Genomic DNA, 24079 nt, shown 5'->3' with positions numbered 1-24079 from the left:
GGCCGCAGAACACTTGAACAGAAAGAGGTGTGTTTGTGTGCAAGGACAAGGGCAAACGTTCTACAAAGCACCACTCAGGAGCACAGCGACAAACTGGTCTGAGAATATGCCATTTTAACTTGTTCAAATACTTATCACATGGAACGCAACGCTGAAACACATTCAATTAACAGAGAGCAAATTAAATTACGCAAAGAAAGGGCAGAGAATCAACCTTGGAGCATCTGTTGTCTTTGTAATTAAAAGTCCCTCTTTGTCTCATAGTCATCAAGCATCTCCCAGTGGCAATGTTACGAAACAGGCAGATCTTCAGTGGAGCACAAAAATCCCAGACAGCAATTCTCCCAGGCAAAAACACTAGCCACAACGTCCAAAACTCTTGTGATTTCAATTTGTTATATGCATATATTTTACATCATTTTCTATTCAAATTTTATTAGAAATATTCATGTTTTTAGCCACTTCAGTGGACTGAAGAACTAGTCAAAGAATTGCCATGACATTTTGTACATGCATTCATGATGCCCAGATGCTGATGACTTTGGTGATCCTTTGACTTTTCCTGTAGTGCCATCATGAGGTTGACATTTGTGGTATTAGGGGGAAATGTCAGGATAACTATTGGATGGATTGTCTGGTTCAGACATTCATGTCCTACTCAGGGTGAAGTGTAATAACATTGATGATCCATTTAAATTGCTTTTAATCTAGCGCCATAATCAGATTTTGTCACTACTTTTGTTTTTTGACCAAATACCTACAGAACTATGCAATGATAGCAGTCATTGTTAGCATCCTAGCATGGTGACATTTAGCTTAAAAGCACCACTGTGCCAAAGTACAGCCATCCAGAGCCAGGGCAAACATAGTAGGAATCTTCATTCATTCATTCATTCATTCTTTCTTTCTTTCTTTCTTTCAGAAAACAGATTTTCCTGGTTTTTCTCCAAACAAAAGCAATTTGTTACTATAATTGCCACTGTTTATCATACCAACAACTGCTATAATTATTATAAATCATATTTTTGCATATCTTTTCCAGGCTCTCTGTCTCCCAACCAATAGCGGCAGATGGCCGCCCACCAGGAGTCAGGGTCTGTTCGAGGTTAAAGGAAGTTTGTCCTCACCACTGTCACACCAAGTGCTTTCTCATAGAGAAATTGTTGGGTTGTTGTATATTATGTATGGATTATGATCTAGACCGGGGCTTCTCAAAGTTCAGACCTGGTATAAAATCAGATGCAGACCTTTTGAGTGATGTGTTTTTGAGAACCCCCGGTCTAGACCTACTCTATCTGTAAAGTGTTTAGAGAGAACTCCAGTTATGATCAGATACTATAAAGAAAATAAAATGTCATTAAATATGTTTAATGACACATCACGTATACAGTTTTAAAATAAATGGAAATCAATAAACAAGATTTGATCAAGAAACAAAACTATTCATCAAAACTCTATCTCATTACATTGAATCTTCCCAGTGTCTTCATTGTTTCACTCAGTATTCTCCATCCTCCCTCATACCTGAAATGCATGAGGCGTGTCGTCCACACAGTAGACCCTGAGGGTGAAGCCCAGAGAGTTGCAGTTATCCGGACTTCCAAACACAGCCAGCCTCAGCCGCTTGGCCGCCTCCTGGTTCAGCGGCTCCCCCAACAGGGCGTAGCGACCTGGATGCTCCAACAGCACATGGCACCTCTGGGCGTCTAGCAGACAGTAGCAGGAAGTGCTCTCCTCGTCCACAGACATCACTTCCTTTGGGGGTGGGGAGACATGAGAAGAGCCCATATTTAGATCTAATGCACATGTACATAATCAGAGCCATTAATGGTTCATTTTTGGGTTTATCAGGACAGCTCAGTATTGGAATGCTGTCAGCTGAACAGTGGTCTTTTTTGATGACGTTCCATTTCCGGAATTGCACTGGAAATTTTGCCGGATGTCACTCTTTTCAGCAAGATGTCAGTTACCTTCCACTTTCTTTGTATTGACATTTTTCCGGTAGATTTTTGAGGAATATGTTTAATTGCTCCTCAGATCTCTGCAGGGTAAATCCAGACAGCTGGCTAGACTATCTGTCCAATCTGAGTTTTCTGTTTCACAACTAAAACAATTTTTGCACGTACACACGTTCCACCAAAACAAGTTCTTCCCGAGGCTATTCGGCAGCCGCAACAGGACTCTGTTTGGCCCTTAGCACCACCCAAGAAGATTGTGATTGGTTTAAAGAAATGCCAATAGACCAGAGCATGTTTTTCTCCCATCCCGGAATGCTGTGTGGACTAGCCAGACCCTCCTCTGCAGTGTTGTGTAGGAAGGTCCGGCAAAGCAAGACTAGCTGATCAGCAACCGCCTGCAGCTGAGCATACTGATTCATGAATATTAAAATTTCAATTACTGCCAAAAATTTGTTTGCGGAGGTACAAAGAGGCTTCAACTGAACCAGCAAACTAAAAGCAGAACACAATTCAGCCAGTGTTGAACGAGACATATTATTCCACCTATTAGCTTATTAAAGGTTGTTTTGTAATAGGCCGTGAGGGTCATAACTTCAGTATTTTAAATTCAAAAGGTGGCTGACTTGTTTAAGGATATTATTCAGACACTTCGCAGACAGTAAACTGGAAACTTTACCTCATACACAGACTCAGGATCAGGAAATGTACAAAGCTGAACGAGGGCCAAATGAACAATACCACATTACCTAAACAGATGGGGATACAGTTACACTGACAAAACGGATTAGCTGGCTGCAGTTGTATCCAAAGGCCAATTGCTCCTCATCTTGTGCTCAATCCTCCTTAAATCACTTTTGAAACATAACTGTGACCCACAGGTCCCCTCTGCATATGGCCTGCCTGAGCCATATTAAGTAATGCAGGGTAATTTAGTGGCCCACAGCTTCCTAAACCTGCCCCATTAAAGCTGCAGCAGAAGGATCTCCATAACATAGCTCATCCCTGCCAGGCAGCCAAGGAGAAATGATGGAGTCAAACTCTAGCGGGACAAAAGTGCACGCTTTAATGGGAATGGCACTGAGAGGCAGACAGAGCGAGGGAGAAGGAAAGTGAGAAGGAAAGAGAGACAGACTGAGGGGGAGAGAGACCTCCATCTCCCATTATATTGCTAATTCCAGAGATTAGCTTTTGAGTAAGCATCCTTCCTGAGATGAAGGGCTCATTATTTCCCTGAGACAGAGACGGGTCCCGCCGTTACATTTTCTTAGAGAACATCTCCTCTTCTTTCTATGATCTGCATGTCTCTGTCGGTCTCTTCTTTCTCAGCCGACTCTCTCTCCTATTCTCTCCTTTTGGATGGCATATAGCCACCATCAGTGATGGGGTTTTTGATAGCTCCCTTTTGTGCAACACGTCCCCCGGCAAATTACGTCTGTGTAAATGTCAAGACATTGTGAAAGGACCAGGCTGGGGAGAAAACCACAGGCCCTCCAAGGCCAAGCAAAGCCGGTGGCTCTGGGGTCATTCTAACTCGATGAGGTCCCCAAAGCTTTTTGATGAGGTTAGTTAAACATTAAAAGAGCATACTAGATGTGTCCACTCTGCCAAGATGGAACAAAAACATAGAGAGTGAGTGTTTGGATTGAAGTCAGATGTCTGAACAAGTCTCTGTGAGGCTTTGAAGTAGCTCTACAGGACTTTTCAGAGGTGTTATTTTACTGAAAAAGGCTTGATGCGAAAAAAGAAAATCTCACACCAGCAATCACAGATATAGCACTATGCTGTATTTAGAGCAATGAAGTCTTAAATATTTAAAAACAAGCACACTTGTCAATTTTTTTCTTTGTCCTCACACTGAGGTATCAGAGTGGAACAGCTGCATTAAACTTTTAGCTGTTTGAAAAAACAACTTTCTAGTTCAGGGACAATTTATAGGGCTTTCTTCTGTTAAACCTTTTTTTAATGAGTAGCTCCAGCAGACAAATTAAATAGCTTCTATTTTTTGGTCATTATGTTGTATGTCTCTGTGTTTTATTGTTTTTTCTCTGGCCAAACTCACTCAAGTCAAGAAATTACTGAAAAAAAAAAATCACTCACAGTGGAGTTGGTATAATAATTTTTTTCAAGAAAAATAGAAAAAGAAAGCCCTTTTTTTGGCCATATAATAACTAACAACAGACATACAGAAACTATGTGTACAAATATGATTGTAATTTTCTCTCATTGCTATGTAAATTGTGCTTGTTGTGTTTTAGTTTATGAACAGCTGCAATGCAGAATTCACAGATTCATGAACGAGTAATGCTTTGAAATACCATTATCATTAAACTGGCAAAAGTAATGAGTGTTTCAATGACTAATGGCCGTCATTTGCACTTGGTCTGACATTTCTTTTGGATGTATGACAGCATGAGGTAGAGCTTGAAAGGCTGACTTTTATACAGAATGACAAATCTGAGCTGGCAACCCTGAAATCAGCTCTGTGCTTGCATGACTACACTGCAGGATGGAAATTTTCATCAAAGTAAGTGGTAGCAGTTATAGCAGATCGTTTTTGATATTCTGGGCATTGGTGAAAGTTGTGTGTTTGAAGTTGTTAACATTCTGCACTGGTGTTGCAGAAGGGGATTTTGACCTGATAACTACAGCTGAAATTGAAATTGAATGGAAATTGCTCACCTCCCACTTGTTGTCCTGCATTTGTCTCTTTAGCCGGATGGTCCAATTATCAGCAGCCACCTCCGCACAATGAGCTATGGTCATAGCTATGGGACAGGACAGGTCCAGGCCTGGTGGGCCGTACGTGACCGTAGGGCTCAAGAAGATCTCTGGCCCATCCTCTGACACAGTGCTGCACACAGAGAGGTACGGGAAAGGAACATATTGAAACAGAAAACACATCTCATAATACCACAAACATTTATGATTTTTTTCTTCGCAATTTAATACAGTTTTAAAACGGTATGAATTGGGTTGGCAGTAGTCTATGTTCTTGACGTTCCACTTCCGGGATTGCTCCACTGCCGACGGCAATTCACTCTTTTAGTCCGGATATCCGGATAAACCAGAGCATGCTTTTCTCCCATCCTGGATTGCTGTGTGGACTAGCCAGACCAAGGTCTGGCAATGCAAGACCAGGGTGGCAGTAGCTCAGTCCGTGGGGAGTTTGGAACCGGAGGGTTGCTGGTTGAAGTCTGCGTGCAGACCAAAGAACGAAGTGTGGACTATTAACTGGAGAGGGGCCAGTTCACCTCCTGGGTACTGCCAAAGTGCTCTTGAGGAAGGCATTTTTGGACATTTATTAAAGCTGTCCTGTATTAAACAGGACAGCTGAAGACATGAAAGGGGGGAGAGAGAGGGGAATGACATGTAGCAAATGGGCCCGCTGCGTTGAGTTGTAAACCTCTATATATGGGCGCCCGCTCTACCAACTGGGCTATCCGGGCGCCCCTACTAGATGTTGCAATTATGGAACTTCAGAAACAGTGTAAAATTAATCACATTAATCAATCAATCCAAATTTCGATTAATTGCACAGCCCTACATGGATTCACTGCCTAAAGAGGCACACAAATAGCATAGTGTGACCCTTGCCTATGAATAAAGTACACTCAAACCCTTGGACACTTATAATGAATCAATCCCTGACTAGCTGACACACAGGCACACACAGATAGAGGAAGATTAAAGCACCAAGACTAATGGACAGTGGGGCTAGGGAGGACAGGCTTTAGCACACAGCTTGTAAGCTTCGTGGGTCGATGGAGCTTATGAAGCCGGCTCTGGCCAGCCTGGTGACAGATTAGCTGGGCCAAGCTGCTCTTGGCCAGGGGCCCAATCTTTGCTGGAAGCCCCGAAGACTGAGAGCAATCAATGGGACCACCATCAGTCATGCAGCTGGCCCGGCTGGACACCTCACATATACAGGACATGATATTGGTGCTGTTGTCACTGGAGCAGCGTGGATATTTCTCAACATCATTAATACAACTGCAGCGAGGACAGACCCTGAGAAGTAGGCAAAATGCATCACAAAAGGGTGTGTGGACACAAATATAGGAGACAACAACTGAGAGAGAATGAGTTAAATGTTAATAGTACTATTTTTTATTGGTTACACTTCTCATGTTGAAACATAAACACTATACCACCGAACCAGGTCAATAGCTGGGTCCCGATTCCATTCTAATTCCAATTTATTTCCCAAAGATCATTCTGATTAATTTGGAGTTAATCAATTGTCCATCACTATTTCCCAGAGCCAAATTTGACATCTACAGATGTGTTGATTAGTATGCCTAAATATATTCAGTTAACAGCGATATAAGATGGAGAAAACCAGAAGATCCTCACACACACAGCAGGGACCAACAAATATTTGGCTATTTTACTTTAGCTAATCACTAAAACAATGATCTGTTTATCAATGTAGTGGTTGATAAAAATTTCTTTCAAGCAAATAATCGCTTTATCAACTTATTGTTTCAGCTCAGACATTACTGTGTATACTACTAGTCACTGATTTGGGACATAGTTCCTGGTACTTTCCTATCTTACTTGAGTAGTTTTCAACACGTTCTCTTATTATTATTATTATTATTATTGTTATTGTTATTATTATTATTATTATTATTATTATTAATAAATATTTTAATTGCATGTTTTTCAAAACAAAAACACACAGATCAGTGGGAATGGAAATACAACGGTAAAGGAAAATAACAGCAGAATGTGGGCATGTGGGTACAGTAAATAGAAAATGATTATGAAAGTAAAAATGAATAACAGAGCATTATCTATCCAGCCTCCCCCTTCTCAGTGTTCTGCAGTAAGGCCAAGCAGTATCCAGATGAGAATCAATACAAAGCATAATAACACAGCAAGGCTACAAGGAGCTCGTCAGATAGTGGGCACTTAAAACCAAGTCACAATGACAGGCTAGGCTGGTCTAGGAAATCCACGAAGCAAGGAGGATGACATCGTGGGCCCAATGTGCTGCAAATAAGGGTCCCAGACCTTATAAAAAGCATCTGAAGCATGCATGTGATGTATTCACTAGGAATGCAGTCCATAATAATATTGTGCCATGATTGTTATGTTGGAGCAGCAGGTTTGATCCAGAAGAGCAGAATGTTCTTTTTAGCAGCAAAAGTCAGTATATTGAAACGTCTCTTGTGCTTACCATAATTGATCAAACCCTCCGGGAGACCAAGTAAAGTCCTATTATTTTTAACATCTTCAAATTAGGAGACAGCACAGGATTTTCTAGTAGTTTCCATCCCTGCAACACTTACCTGTAAAATGAATGACTATAATTCTTTAAATAAGATGGAGGTGAAGGATGGATGTATTTGTGTGAGTGTGAGTGTGTGTGTGTGTGTGTGTGTGTGTGCATCTGTGTAGTAGTAGACAGAGTAGCGGTCCCATGTAGCAAAACATGTTGCTAAGGTTGTTTGACTGCTGTTATTTAGTTAACAGTTTCTAGTGCAGAGTGCTGTGTAAAACTTTGTCAATATACTGTCACCAATCAACAAAATTATAAGAGGTTATGATCTCCTGTCTAAAAATAAAATCTCCTATTCAGACAACACTGTGGCCCTGCAGCTACACTTTTGTGCTAATAAGCCCAGGGCTCAGAGGAAACCAAGGTTACCTGCTGCTGAGACTATGATAATTCACCAGATTGCCTGTGAGCAAAGATTAAAAATGGTTATTTAGCATATCTGGTTGTGGTTATGAAAGCAAAGAAATAACACTCTGTGATGATGTTTACAGTGTACGTAATAGATTTGGGTTTAAGTCTTGTGTCATATGTTGCAGAACACACAGCATACCTCTTTCACTTTTCACACAAAAGCATCCAGCGTGACATAAGTAGGGTTTAAACTGCGAAGTTTGTCTGTTTTAGCTATTATTATTTGTTGTGTGCCGTGAATACCTGTAAATGGTGTGCATGTGCTTCTATAGAAATATGAACCCAATCGGCCACATGGTGATGCTCTAATTAATGCTTCAAAATGCAAACGTTGAAAGGCCACGCCCCCAACACTGTAAGTCTGATTGACTTGACATTTCTCACACAGGTGCAGCGTAATGTGCTCTACAAAAACCCAGATATGCCCAGACAGTTTTATGTACATACGCCACTTGGGAGTGCTACAAGCGCAAGATAGGTGCGTGGCATTACACACATTTTACTATAAATCATATATTCATTGTCCAATAATCACATATCTCTCAGGATATGTGCTCATAAGTATCTAAACTGCGCCCATAAAGTTTCATTCAAATTTAACACCAGGGGGCGCTCTAAATGCAAACACACTGCAGGTGACACAACAAAAATCAGGCTTTAAATGACTAAATGTTTGTCCAATCAACACAACACTTTCAGGACATGTCTACATAATGACCTCTCTCTCTCACACACTCTCACACTCTCACACTCTCACACACACACACACACACACACACACACACACACACACACACACACACACACACACACACACACACACACACACACACACACACACACACACACACACACACACAGCAAGTGTCATTCAAATCGACCACTAGGGGTCATCTGCTTTTCTCAAGTTGCCGTGAGCTGGACTGAGCTAAATATCACACTAAAAATAAATGTTTTTGACAAATCAGTTGTAGGCATTTTTAACATTTAAGTGCAATGTTAAGGTTAGTTAGTTAGTGGGAAGCTGTTTGGATGAGTGGTTCTTAAGAAAGAATAATGCAATACGGTAACAATACCGGAGGCAAAGCAATTGGCTCATTCCATACAGGCACATTTTGAATGTGCACTGCACTAGTCTAAAAAAGCCAAAAACAAGAACATAACTAGTGGTATCTGACAATGCACATCATCAATGGAGGTTAATGGAATTTTATTTGTGGTGCTCACAGCAATAAATAAATTACATATAAAACAATCATCTTTCCTGAAGTAGTACCCCTGTTGCCCTGGGTATAATCCACAAAACCCAATGTGAACAGCGTTGGTGCTGTGGACAGCTATTTCATTTGTAGTTACTTTTTGACTTGTTAAATGTTAATACTCAACATCCACAGACTACAAATAGCTTCTGTTAGCATGTTATGCTAGCCAGGTAGCAATCAGCAAGCGAGACCACTTTCGGCAAATAGTAAATGGCGTCAATCAACTCAGGACAATAGAAATAACAAACAAACATCAAAAACAACCACTAACCAAAAAATTAAAAGAAAGCCTAGTCTGACTAGAGCATGACTGACACTACAGAGTTATCGGTGCCTTCCTGCAAAGTATGGTCAAAACATGAGGTTGATACTGCTCAACTTATTGACCCATATACTTATGTGAGTCACATCCTATCAGGTGTAGCTTGTCACAGTATGATACTGTCCTTGGACTACCCACTGTCGCCATCTGAGCTGGAGAAGATCACACACAAAACAACCTCATAAAGCCCAGAGGACGGACGAAGGCTCCTGCGAACACCTGAAACCGAGGCAGAGCTGATCGATTCCTTTTCTTTGCAGAGTAAAGCATCGTCTTATGTAGATGGCCGAGTTTGAATGGGAAGAAAGGATCCAATTTCTCCCCTGGACTCTGCGGCTGTCAGAAGATAGGCGCTGACTGACAGCTCAGCGGTGCACGGCTCCTGCAGCTTTTTAAACGCCAGCCAGAGAAGTAAACAGCATCAGGCTTATCGGAGCAAAGCAGGAGTCTGGAGGGCAGCAGCTTGGCTGAATTGGGAAAACTTTAGGCAGGGGAGTGCATAACCAGTCCGCTAACTGAGCTCTGAGCCCCAACCTGTGAGTGACCTTTGATCTATATCTTTACCAGGATGACCCTCGGCACACAGTGGGTGGGTGGAGGTCAGCTGAGATGACTTTCAGATGGAGCTAAATGTCACTTTTTATTCTCTCTTGGATGTAGGAATTCAATTTCATTGACAAGCGCAGGCGGTTAGCCGTGTTGTTAGGGCGATAGCTTGCTAGCAGGGTTTCACGTAGATATGCTGACACATTGAGACTGTCTGCTATAAATCAAGAATATGTCCAAAACCTGACTTCTGGTTGTCAGATGCCTTGTGAGGCTCTGTTGCAAAGAAGTCAAAGGTATTACAACCTCTTTTCAAACGGTTCTTATCTGTCATGCCATTTTCTTCCCAAGTAATAGCTTTGTGAAAATCTTGACGGCAAAGGTACAGAAATAGACTCCTGCTGGCAGGCAACACGCATCTAAACCTTGTAGCATATTGCATTGCACCGAGCCAAAAACCCAATCAATATCACCAGGACTTTACAAAGTTCACAATATTCTCCACTCTAACCCTTTACCAAAAGAAATAGATATTGTCACTGTTATGTCTACAAACACAAAATGGGCTACCGCAGTCATAGAGTGTATCTTACTCTGCTGAGACAGTTCCTTAAGGCAGTAATGTAATCCATCTGCAGCTGCCAATGTATTTGTGACACATCATGTCCTCCCCTGTAGTGACTGTAAGATGAGCAAAGACCCCATGCTGGTCGGGGATATGTCTGCATCTGTACATGTATACAGTATGTGTACTGTACATGGCACTGCATAATCTCCATATGAGAGGATCTGTGTGTATCTCTTTGCGGTGCATGTACAGCAAAGAAAGGAGGAGACAACGTGGTAGGAAGAGAGATGAAAGATGCGGTGCGTCGGTGAGTTGAAAGATTAAAAGCAAGCAGCCGAAGAAGCAGACTGCAGCGTCTCAGTGAGGGTCCCTCACCTGCTGTCCTCCTGGTTGATGACCATGTACATTTCCCAGCTAGTGTCTTCTGCGATCCCCCCATGAGGCACCAACAGACTGATACCTGGAGAGAAGCAAGCATGCAAAAACTGATCAACACACAGCCAGACATGCACACACACAACCCCGACACACACACACACACACACACACCTGCCCGGCTGTCAAGTCTCTTTACTAAAGGTGACAGCCAGAGAGGTGATGGCACCAGGAAAAGCGGATGGAAGTGAGTCCCGAAAGGCTTGAATCAATGCTGCCAGCGGTCTCTTTGTCACAAACACAAACACTGTTTTCTAGATACACACACATACACAATGTTTTACTGTATGATAAACAATTGGTGCCAATCTACACTGCAGTTGATAAAGGCCCTCAAGGGACAGGATGATAAATGGAGGCCACGAGAAAGCTGCGTGAATAATGTGGTCGACTGAGCATCACAGGTTTACATAATGGTAAAGATGTAAGATATAAGATGTGCTCTCTCTCCATTTTTTGTTTTTAAATCATGGCTAAAAAATTTTCTACTCACTGGCCTTTTTAACACACTAATCTCTCATTCTGTTATGTTAAATTGCTGCTTGTTGTTGGGAGAGTCTTTGTTGTTTTCTTTTAACTTTTTATTTATATATTTTAATGTTCTTTTATATAGCACCTAAGTGCTTCTTAGCACAGCACTTTGGTTAGCTTAAGCTGTGTCTAAAGGGAAACTATGCAGTTTTTTAAGCTTAATTTAACTTAACTGAACAGCTTTGGAGTCATTGAAATGGTTATATGACTTATTTTCGTGTTGAATGGTGGTCGTCTCGCTTCCCCCGAGCACCCTTGAGCGGAAAAAACACCCTTTCAACTTTCGGCCGGGGAGTTGCCGGACTCAGCATCATGAAGTACCGCGTGATATCAGGTCTCGCAATGTAACAAATTACTTTACGGTACTGTACACGTACGACCATTTAGGAACCAGCTGACAAGATAGCAATGAACTTTTTCACACTATTGTCATGGCTGAGCCGGCAAAACAGAAACAAACTTAGTAAAGCAGAAAAAAAAGGAAGCGGCAGATTGACCGAGCAAGGAGTCAGACACAAGTAAACATAGGAGCTGCCAAATATCCATTCCAAAGCTGTAGGGTGAGCTCTGTAGAGAAACCTGCGAGCAAAAAGCGAAAACTGGCCAAAACTGCATAGCGCCCCTTTAAATGTACTCTAGAAATAAACTTTACTTACCTAATATAACATGCACTATTTTCTTCATGGTGTACAGTGTGTTAAGCTAAAAAGAAAGTCTAGCAAAACAAACAAGATTATGGATTTACTATGGTACTTTCCATATACTGAGAAATATTGATGGGGTAAAGATGCGCCAGTCAGTTAGAAATGCCAATGCTGTCTAACTTTATCAATTCCCTAAATAATGTATTCCTGTTCATGTTATTTAGTCAAATGGAGACATTTCCACATATTCGCTGCAGACCAACACTGACAAGGTCAAACAACTTCTAAAATGCAATACAAAAATCCTTGTCTCAGCTTTGCTGTAATTTAAAGTGAAGTAAGTTATAGATTTCAGCTTCTCTGCAATTTCTATTTTTTTTTGGTCACAGTAGGCTCACCTGTGTTAGGCACCACCAGCCTTCCTCCAGCATGACCAAACACGGCAGTAGCTTTGTGGAGAGGCTTGCAAGGAGTCAAAGAGACTTGCGGAGTGAAAAGGTTTTTGCCTCTTCTACCCAGCGTCGTCCCAACTGCAACGCCTCTATAGTCTGGAGCCAGGCCCCTTGGAAATGTCTGAGGGTGGGACATTACATGGTACTCCGCCCTTTCTGCCACACCTAGAGATACGATAACAGTGACCTTATCGCAGTTAAACAAACCTAGATATTAAACATTAGACCAACAGAAAAGACAGGAATATGGCATCACTATAATTTCATTTTTTTTAAATTCCAGCAGCATGTAACAGTGAGAAAATAGCTGTTGAAGAATAATTTAAATTCCAGTATGGTGTCTGTTAAACCAATCCCTCTACACTTGACCATTCCCCAAACAGTTGTTGTCCAATAATACAGTAGCTTAGCAACCAAAACTAGACTCTACAAGCCTGTCAAGCTTTGTATGTCTTCAAAAGCTGAAGCAATGTGCATGGGGCAGTAGTAAGAGTGATCCTCAGCATTGAAGAGTTTGTAAGGCTGGCATCTTTCATTTAGCCTTTCTAAACCCCAAAACACAAGTGCAGAAGTATGAGGAATGGATTAACCAGTGTGTTTATCTGCTTTTACGTAAGCTGCAAACGTCTGGCAAACACGGTTACTACTTAAAGTGGTAACCTAAAGGGGCGATTCCAGGATTAGTTTCACTTGTTCTCATTTTAAACCTTAAACCTGTCCTATATACGATAAATAATATACATTTTCTATAGGCTCAGTCTGCCACTTAAAAGACAACAACAATTCCAGTACTGGATCCATGGTATCAGAATCATGGACTGTCATAATGGAAACATAAAATTGGTGACAATGGCTGGGAAAATCGGCAGAACAGGAAGCCAAGTTACAATCCAATGGAAATCACAATTGTCAGATTGACAGCACTCTAGCCCAATGGATGGGGCAATCGAATTTAGGTGGGGGGCCAGTGCCACCCTGTGCCCCCCTTCTAGTCCAGCCCCTGGTAACAGAGCAATACTTCCAATGCCAAGAAGCATGCAGATTCTGGCCATCGTTAATCAAATTAGTGTTATGCTTGGCAAAACATTTTGTTTTCCTCATCCTGAGAGCAGCTGGAGACATTAAAGGGGAGCTACACTCATTTTCAAAATCCATACATGTTAGTCTTATGGTCCAAGACACTTCATATTTCTATATTTCAATACCATATAGGCATATGTCTATACTTCTATTTAAATCTAAACATCTATATAGAATATGGGTATTGTCTAACTAGCAGCTCCAGACTTTACAATTGATGACAAGTTCTCTGGTTTCTGGCTTCGAGAGAGAAAGAAAGTAGCTCATGTTCACAAATATTGATTGAATTTTTCTAGGCCATGGAAATAACATATTGGAACTCAAGGACCCATTCTTTCAAACATAATCATAAATGAAGAGTGGTATATCACTGTAAACTGCAAGTCTGAGCAAGAGCGGAACGCTTGACAAACGTAGCAACAGCGACTAAGGATGACGCGGCATAGCGAATGGTCAATTCGTGATGCCTTTCAAGGTGATGACCATTTTTCTTTGTGACAGCTTTCTTAGAGATTGCCTCAAAGCAGGTTCAAAGCAAGACGGATTATCCCTGTGACTGCAGCGGCAGGACTGCACACTGCTCTGTAACTCTTGCTTTGCCAAAAGTAGTTGACCACCACAGACATTGGGCTTTCAAAACACTTTCATTTTCTGACCTTTGACTTGGAGATCGGGCAACGGGTCAAGGAGCGAGCGCTCGGCCATCAGCTCCTTGTCAATAGAGTCCTGAAAACACATGGGGCTGGTGTAGGTACGTGACACTGTCAGATCAGGTTGCATGGATGAATTAATTAGCAGGGGGTTTGCTGAAAAACACACAAACAGAAATTGCTAATTACTGTCAACAATTAGACATAACATTTGCAGAGAGTGACACTTTAAACTAGACTGCCTCAACAATTAAACCTAAAACGTGACTATTGTCTAATCATGACTATTAGTTTTATCCACCTATGACTATTTCCACACTATTATTACCACGAATACAGGAAAGGCAAACACCTTACCGTATCAATGTCTTAATTAAAAGTTGAATCTGCATAACAACAACAGCTGGGGTGCAATCATATGCTTAAATCTGATGTCATGGTGGTTTAAAAACAAAAATGCTGCGACAGTCCGAAAAGAATTGCCATTGAATTGAGTTATCGATTTATTAACAATGAACTCATGTGAATATTTACATTTTTCTTTACATGTACTGTACATTTCCAACATCAGGAGGTGCAGGCAGAGGTGAGGGTGTTGCTGCAGCTACAGCAAGTGATGCACCCAATCAGTCACATACTGTAGCCATTTGTACAGTATGTATGTTTTACTGGAATTAAATCACAGTACCTTGTCAATCCAAAAAGAAATAGAGAAAAGTTATTATAGATCAGATCAATCTTTTTTGTAATGTGAATTTTTTTGTGATTAATGAGTCAAAAGCTTTTTCAGCGAGCATGAAATGACGGCATAAGACACGGTTAAGCAAACGGCGTGGTTTTTCCCTAATGAGCAAAGAAATGTTCATTGCTGATTTCTCTATTTTTTGGGAGAATTGGTGTAGGCGTTGTCATAGTGACTCATGATCAAGGATGTCTTTGCAAAAAAGAAATGTAATGAAATGATTACTGTGTAACTACTGTGGCAGTGTTTAACAGGCTGCAACATATAGGGAGGGGAGGGGAGGGATGTTGGATTTTATGGAGGTTGGGCTGTTCTAGGAGAACAGGGACCAAGATTAAAGCTTTTTCTGGCTCCTGCTGTGTTATCAAAATGAACTTTATTATGCCCTGCTGAGAGCTGTTGCTGTGGCGACCCATAATGCAGCCTTGTAAAAATATGCCTCAATCTGTGGGGCAAAACACACCTCGCTTCTGAGCTCTGATGTTGGAGATGTAGGGCCACAAATACTCATTCGGGAGCCGGGTAAACAAAAATTTAAACTCTAATAAGTTACATTTTAATTTTGGAATCATGAATAATTAATTGAAGTTTTGCTGTATGTTAGATAGATGATACAAAAACAGCAGATAATGCCACAAACTGACTCACTACCCTGATGACACACCTCTTGTTTATTTTTTTCTGAAGTTATGGTACTAAAGAAGGTCTAAGTAATAATAGATATGTTAAATTGAAAAAATGTTTAGAACACAACATTTGCTTGTACCACAAGAATTTAGTGAATGCTAATTGCTTGGGGTATACTGATGTTTGCAATAAAGCAATTCATACATGGTGTGCATTATAGATTAAGCTTTATACTACATTTTATTTAACATGTATTGCACTACTGCAATAATCTCCAACAGGATCAGGTAAAAAAATGTTAAATAATCATTTGGCCCTAAACCCTTTTAATAATTTATGTAGTAATATCCCTATACAAGAAAATGTATGCATAATTCATACACATATACAGTATACATAATATACAGTATTAACAAACTTGTATGGCTTACTCACATGTTCTGCAGTTTATATTACATACCATGACATTAATATGTGAGTACATTTATAGCATATTAGTGCACCAGAATCGGAACCACATGCTGTATCTCGTGGTCTTCTGTTTGTGTGTGTGTGTGTGTGTGTGTGTGTGTGTGAGTTGTAAATTTTTGTTCACCTAGAGACAAGCTGAAAAATGAGACATGAGTCTGGAGTCCCTTTTTCATTTGTGCGTAGTTCTTATGTTTGGAGGAGAATGACACTTCATTTATATTATAATGCCATCTCATTGTAATACCAGGCAAACGGTAGAACCTAATTTGATTTCAGACAGATTTCCTGAGTCTTTTGAATCATGAAACAAATTGGAATAGTCTGATTGCACTTGTAGTCAAAAAGCTACTTTACATTTTGTTATTTTGTGAAAATGAAATCAACCAAATCCTCATATTCCTGACTACGATCACCAGATTGATACATTAATAGCATAGTCAACGTAAAAGGAAGTAAATAGAAACATAAATACAGATGCAATCCAAATGCAATTTTTAGTGGGTGCAGGAGCCTTTCTTGTGCTCGTGCCTGGTCGGTCATTTTGTGAATCCAAATGAACCATCTTGTGCCAAGGTGGGTTGTATTTATGCAAATGAGGTTTGAAGAGCAATTTTAGTACTTGTTTTTAACTGCTCTTTAACAACCTCTTATTACAAGGTCAAGTGCAAAGAACACTTTATATGGTGAAGAGGCTCTTCAAAATCATCAATGAGGTTGAGTTTGTTTATTTTTCTAATATAGATTAAAAACGTTTAGTGTAGTACAAGTTTAAATGCATATCAAAAGCCAAAATGATCACCTACAACTGTTGGCTCTACATACTGTATGCGTTTGTTCACTTTTAGTTATTAGAAACCTGCTTTTATACAGCAGCAGGAGTGATAGGTGTGAACATTAAAGCAAGTCATACAGAATTTATGTATCAACAAATTTATCGTGTGTGTTAAGTATAATTATGCAGGAGTAAAACAGCGTGCATATATTAATGAATTAATTAAATTATCCAACATGGCACCAGACTCTAGCAAATGATCCACACAACTTGCTATACCATATGCTTCATATTCTGAATGTATACAGATAATTTTCAAAGGTGTCCTCCTCAAGATATGACATGACGGAAATTATTACAAGAAGCATTACGAAACTTACATTAAACATTGTACTGTACCGCAACTTTCCCTGATTATGTTCTCATCTTTTCCATCTACTCTTTGTTATTTCAACCATTAGTAACATTAAAAGCCTCTTATTCATTTTCATCTTCCCAGTTTGGATACAGTATGCGGTGGGAAGCCTATGTTCACAGAGGGATGTAGCATTTAATTGCACGATTTTACGTGTAAATTGGATTTGTAAGACGCAAAGTCACTGGCTCACCTTGACGGGAGGTCTTGAAGCTGAAGGATTGGAAGCCCCCAGTGAGGGCGGAGGAGTCAATGACATCCACACCATACTCACTCTGGCTCCTTCGGTAAAGAGTGACAGCGATGATCAGCAGCACCACTGTCACCACCCCTGCAGCAAGGCCTGCATACAAGGCCACATCGCTGCTGTTCTCCACACCTTGGAAAGTAAGAGTAAGTAAAAAAGAGAAGAAGATTTTTGAGTAACTTTTTCTTGCTTTCTACTAAGTCTGCTGTGCTTATTAATTAAGAATCTGCAAGACATTTTCTCCCAGAATAAACTGAAAATCTGTGAAGCTGAGTTAAAGATATGGAAGTATTTTATGGGAAGCAAGTCTAACCTGGTTTCACACTACTTTAGCACCTTTTTTGTTTTCTATTCCTCGTCTGCCCTGCCTCCTGATGCACAGCTTCATTGTTCCTTCGTGAAGTGTTAAAGCTACTAATGAGGAACCTCGGATGGAAGGAGATTATAATCAACCCAGCACCTGACTGTCATTTCAAACACTGCTTGGCTCTAGTGTTGGAGGCACTCTGCGTTCCTATGGGATAATGTGACAAAACCAATTCATTAAATTAGCTCATCGGCAATGATTATGCTCTATCTTGTCCCACCAGTACTGCAGCCAACTCCACAAAGGAAAAAGAACGAGTGGGAAATAAAGGGGCCTAGCTTGTTCTTGAAAGATAATGAGATCTGCGCCGAAAGAGGACATGCTGAGAAATCCTCTAAGTAGCCTGAAGCTCAAATGGGGACAAATTGACAAATAATGCAAAGCGGCATTAACAGCTACAGTATCAGGTTAATTGGGGGCTTGGGAAGTTTTGGCAGCTTGGTTGCATACTTTTTCCCATTTCTGACAAAAAAAAAAAATACATAACTGTGTTAAAGGACAAGTAAGGAGAACATGTGCCTATGGCTTTAACTATGCATCTGTCATCAACACGTACATAGCCCATTACCCTGACGGCAAAAATGCACAAAGCAATGCATGCACAGACACAAACCACTGGCCCAGTGGCTTGAAATGCTATACCTGATGAATCTAAAAAATAATATTTATGGAAACTGACAGTAAATTGGTACAGAAGTAAAACAGATGATTCGGTTGATAGAATTGATCATCACGCATGACTGTTTAACAATATTGTACCTACAGAATACAGTTTAACCACACAATGTTACAGGAGTAAATGGTATTTTACTTGAATTCCTATTGAAGTCCATTATTAACAAGTGACATGATCCAACATACTGTATGTTATTGTACATGGAGTGAAAATGGATGCCAAGGGTGGAAAAAACACTCACTAACCATTACAGTCTTCTGTTTTAATCAGAAATGTGTGCACCATGACACAAAAATCAAAACCAGACTGGAAATGGACTGTTTTTTCTGTTTTTTACAAAAATGTAGTTCTTCTCCTATCCGCTTACATATTTGCTTGCAATGAACTGAAACATTTTGTGTATTTTCCACTCATCATTCAGACATATTGTAAACTGCCTGTCTGTCATAATATCTGTATCTTAAATTACTCTCCCCTCTATTCTAACTATGGGATAATTCACAATGAGTCATGCAGAATGTGTTAGTTTTCATATCAAAACCTGTCAGATTGATTTAACCCTCTTATACCATGGTTGCTTTCCAGACATCAAAATGTTTCTTATTTTATGGCAACACGCTTTGTATTGGTAAAGTTTCTGATATGCTAGGCTAAACCACCAGACATATTTCTTTCACTTACTGCCAGCGGTGGGTCAGAGTTCTTAATAAAAACATTGTGTTGGCACTTGTCAAACATGGACATTATGTTACTTTACAACTCCAGCAAATAGACAGTGTAGCTTAGCAACAGCTGACACAAGCGGCAGATGCAAGTAATTTAAAAAGGTGATGACAGAAGAGAGGTGAGCCTATCTGAAACAAGCAACACTTTACGGCCAATTTATAACTAATATTATCTGGTCAGTGTATCAAGTAAATGATTGCATAAGTATTCTTTGTAGACAGTGAAATCTTTAGAATAACATAATAGTCAGTAATGCAAGCTGAGGACAAACTCACCCTGTGGCTTAGCATCATGTAGCAACTTTCGATCTGCAAAGACAGAGAAACATCAGAATTTGAGAGTTTCTCGTTGACCTTTTTAAATGCTACAAGCTAATGCTACTTAGTTGATTTAATTACTACTTGTGTATGCATCCATGCCTGTGCACACTGTGCGTGTATGTGGAAAGGATGAATAATGGAGATGGATGAGGGTTCTGGTAATGAGCATGAGTATAATGACTATCATGATCTAGCCCACACTGCCAAAAATTATAAACAGTAAATCTATAATGACACAGTCCCTGAACACAATAGGACTGACAGAAATGACACTGAACTATCGGTTTCACATTGTTAAACAGTGGAGAGAGATGGCGTTGTTACCCACTCTGTGTGCAGAGGCCGCCGGTGCAGTTGTCTGTAGCCAGTGCCACCCCGTCACACAGCCGTCCTCCATGTTTGGGCTCCGGAGCTGTACACTCTCTGCCGCGCTGCCTCTCACAGTCTGAACTACACACCGACCACTCGCTCCACTCTCCCCAGCCACCATCCACTGAGGGAATCACATATATTGTATACATTTAACGTTCATGAATACAAGGATCCACATTTAAAGATTTGATGTGCATAATGCATGTCGTCTGAGTTCATTCATCATCCCTTTAATGTGTAAACAAACACACCCATACAGTTAACGCAAAGCACAAAAGAATAAAAAAGATATAGAAAAATACAGAAAAAGAGAACCAATTCTTTTTTTAACTGACATGACAAAAACAACTCACTATACGTATGTAAGATACAAACAATCAACCTACGTTGATACATATAATAGTTTTTGGGACTTTACGAGAAAAAAAAATTCTCTAACTTCTGGAAAACATTCTCCTCCTCAGGGTGCCAAAAGGTTGAGCCGCCGTACTGACTTGGAGCACAAAGGCACTCTGGTTATGTTATACTCCATCAAGCCTCCTTTCCACCTCCAAATGAACTAAAGGTTTCCTTCTTCCGGCTAATCTAAACGCAAATGCACCCTGTTTATGTTATGCAGCAGTAAGAATCCTTCAGAAGGAGGCGGTTGGCACAGGCTAGATAATGTTTGCAGGAGTGCACTGCCTTCCACTGATAACTTTTTTTTTCTTAAAATTGATGAGCATTTCCTTTTATACTCATGCTGTGGCTGAAATCATGAATTTGGGCTTGTCTAGAAAAAACACTTGGGCAGAGCAGATTACAAAGAAGTTTTGATAAGTGAAACTGCTGCTCTGCTCTTCCTCTCCCATCCTAAGCTTCGGTTCTTTGTTTCGCTCTCTCAAATTCTCCTTACTGTATGCCTTTCATTCCCTCTCTCTATTGCTAATGCATTTTATCTTTATTTGCTTTTCTTTAAGGTCTACTGCATTAGATTTTATATATAAACTACTGTCACTGCTATCAGCAGTGGAGACGTGCAATGCATTCATGGTACAATGTAACTGCTGGAAAGGAGTTTACTGCTAAAGTGTTCCTCAAGCTTTTAGACTGATTTCTTACCTTCAAGACTGACATTGTTCTCTGTTAATTACAGGTAAGTCAATCACCTTACAAGGGCTTTAAACGCGCCTGAGTTATCAATCCCAGAGAGCATTTTGTTGCCTTTACTTTTTGTCACATTTACTGTATTATTGTGTCGCCGTGCATTTGTGAGCTGAGAGAAACCTCTCCACACTAATGCATTCAAGGCTGACATCAAAAAGAAAGAACACTTCAACATTTTAGAAAATACAATTATTTGCTTTCTTGCCAAGAGTAACCCTGTTAAATAAAAAGCTCGGGCCAGCAGAAGGTTTACGTAGCTTAGCATTAAAACTGGAAGCAGGGGGAAACAGCTAGCCTGGCTCTGTCCAAAGAAAAAAAAAAAAAGAAAAAAAAGAAAAGAGTCTTTTGACCAGCTCTTCTAAGTGTTACTAATTAACATGTAATAACTTGTTATTTCAATCTGTAAAAAGGTTGAAGCGTAAATACATAAACTTTCTTGATCAGGCCCAGTATCTGTAATGATTCCTGAAATTAGCAATAAATAGTTCAAGCACATAAATCCAATAAAACTACTACTAATGTTTTATATATTTTTTACAAGGTTCAAGGCTGCACCTAATCGTCATTATACAGGATTTCACAATGCAGTTGTAGCCCCATCCACGCTACAATAACAGAAAATATATCAAAATGCCAAATATATTAAGTTGGAAAAAAATAAAACAATAAAATAAAAACCATTTTGCACCATTTCTTTGAGGCAAGAAAAAAAACTATGAATGCAATTTGTTCAAGCATCTTTTCTCGACTTAACCCTCCTGTTGTCCTCAAGTCCAATTTAACCCATTACCTAAAAAATTCTATATCAGAAATATAACATGGATGGTAAAATAACTACTACACTACTTTCATAAAGAAAAAAGTCAGAAAAAGCTTCAAAAACATTGGAAAAAGTGACAAAAAAAATTAAAAAGTGACAAAAACCTTGGCAAAAGTGACAAAAAACGTATGGAAGGAGGCCAAAGTGTTGAAAAAAAAAAACTTCTTTGAAAGTTTGACCCAAAAAAACAAAAAGGGAAGACAACACAAGGATTAAACATAATTAATACTGTAACCTGTGAGCTGACAACAGCTTTTAAGCATGTGGACAAACACTAACAGCATTAAACTATGTGCGAGTACGTACCTGGACACAGTGTGTTGCAGGTGCTCTTCTGTACCGACATGCCCTCACAGAAGGCTCCGCCATTGAGAGGAGCTGGATTTGTGCAAGTGCGAGAACGTTTCTGCACACCCCGACCACAGCGAACATTACAGGGAGACCAGTCTGTCCACGAGGACCAGCCCCCGTTCACTGTATGTGTGAAAGGATGAAAAGAAAGGGATGAACAAATACTACAAGAATGACATCTGACCTACATTCTGTGGTTAACACTAATCTGCACAGTCTGCACCACAGGGGTTCTTTCAATAGTGACAATAAATGTCTTATCAGGAAAAACTGAGGTGCCCTTACAAAGGTGATCAATGGTGTCTTCCCTTCTGTCTACTTCCTCCTCTGATTTGTTGAACGCGGGATGATTGACTAATCGGCTCATTTGCTGTCATAGGACAACAAATACTAGTCTTCCACCATTGTACATCTGTCAGAGGCTATTTAGAGTAGTAAGCCTGTCTTGACTTCATTTGCATTAAGGAAATTAATGGTTGATGGGCCTCAATAACAGGTTGTCAGAAAGAATTAGACGATTCGCAGCAGGTAAATTCCCTCCCCACAAAACTAAAAATAACAGGATGAAAGGTCAGTAAAATACACTTAAAATCCTTCAATTAACAAGTTATCGTTCTGGTGTAAAATTAGGTGGTGCTAGTATGACATTATAATTCCACTTATTCTCCTTTGTCTCTGCAGAACTCTCTACAGGGTTATACAAATGCTGGTAAAGGCTTCTGCTAGCCTCCAGCTATTCAAAGCGCTCCACCCAAGGTGGTTACGCACTGGGAGATAAAGCACGGGGAGTTGTGACAGTCCACGTTACTGCCTTTCCATCATCAATAATTGAGTTCTTGTAAATATTGTGTCTGTGTCTCCTTGTTTTTACACATGAGGGATCACTTGCCCATTGCCTGCTCATTAGTCTTGTGTGAAAAAAGACCGCACGCTGTGGTTGAGGAGTGCTTTTTATATTAATGACTTTGGGGAATTGGCTTGAGGTGTCAATTTGACAGCCTACTTCTGAAGTGAAAATTGATATTTTGAGGCCGACAAGAAAGCTGTGTGACATTGTTTTGATTACCTGTACTGCAAACTATTAAGATTTGTACCGTCACACCTTTCTGGCTCAGACTCAACTTTTTTTGAAAAATATCACACAGTATATGTAGAATTTGATATCTTACCATAAACTACAACAGTGGCAGTGGCACTGCGTCTCTTGGCCACAATGTTGCTGGCAACACAGGTATAGTTTCCGGAATCCGAGAGACGGGCTTCAGAGATGATGAGATTATGGTCGCCTCTTGTATCAATGGCACCATCAGAGTTGAGAGGTTCTTCATTTTTCAGCCATTCCACCTGAAAACAGCAGTGTATTGCATGAGTAACTAAAAGGCTTTCATGTATTGACAAAAACGCATTTGAAGATGTGAAAGATTAAATACTTTATAGTGAAAGTGTGTGTTTCTTAACAGCGGCTATTTTCAGATACAAATCTATGATGTGTTTTTTTGGGTGAGTGTGTGAACTTGTGAACAATACCTTTTGTATTTCAGTCTGGTTTTGAATAATAATGATTAAATCTCAAATGTTTACGCTAATGCTATTCAGGACTTTTAGCTAACTATTTTAGCTGCTTTTCCCTTACTTTTAGCTATTTCAACTGTTTATTCATAGCTTTTAGCAGACAATAACAATGTTATTAGGCCTACTTACTTTTAGCTAACTATATGGGAACTATTATTCTTTACTTTTAGCTATGTCAAAACTATTATTCCTTACTTTTAGCTATGTCAAAACTGTTATTCCTTACTTTTAGCTAACTTTTGTACATCAACATTGTTATTTCTTACTGTATGCTAACTACATCAAAATTGTTATACCTTACTTTTAGAGAGT

General features: G+C 40.0%; 1 protein-coding gene across 1 annotated transcript in view; it reads right to left on the bottom strand.

Annotated features, from left to right (window-relative positions):
• The window catches only part of LOC117959826 (netrin receptor UNC5D-like), a 180778-nt gene that overhangs the window by 8913 nt on the left and 147786 nt on the right, over positions 1–24079 (bottom strand). Inside the window, exons 5-14 of the mRNA XM_034897157.1 lie at positions 23365–23539; positions 22151–22318; positions 19835–19999; positions 19462–19494; positions 17364–17549; positions 14150–14299; positions 12360–12578; positions 10727–10811; positions 4638–4809; positions 1525–1755 (exon numbers count right to left, since the gene is read on the bottom strand). Coding sequence (XP_034753048.1) covers positions 1525–1755; positions 4638–4809; positions 10727–10811; positions 12360–12578; positions 14150–14299; positions 17364–17549; positions 19462–19494; positions 19835–19999; positions 22151–22318; positions 23365–23539 — 1584 coding nt within the window. The remainder of the gene's footprint in view (positions 1–1524; positions 1756–4637; positions 4810–10726; positions 10812–12359; positions 12579–14149; positions 14300–17363; positions 17550–19461; positions 19495–19834; positions 20000–22150; positions 22319–23364; positions 23540–24079) is intronic.

The sequence above is a fragment of the Etheostoma cragini genome, chromosome 16, assembly GCF_013103735.1.
Source record: "Etheostoma cragini isolate CJK2018 chromosome 16, CSU_Ecrag_1.0, whole genome shotgun sequence".
NCBI classification, from domain to species: Eukaryota; Metazoa; Chordata; class Actinopteri; order Perciformes; family Percidae; genus Etheostoma; species Etheostoma cragini.
This window is presented reverse-complemented; position numbering and strand designations above follow the sequence as displayed.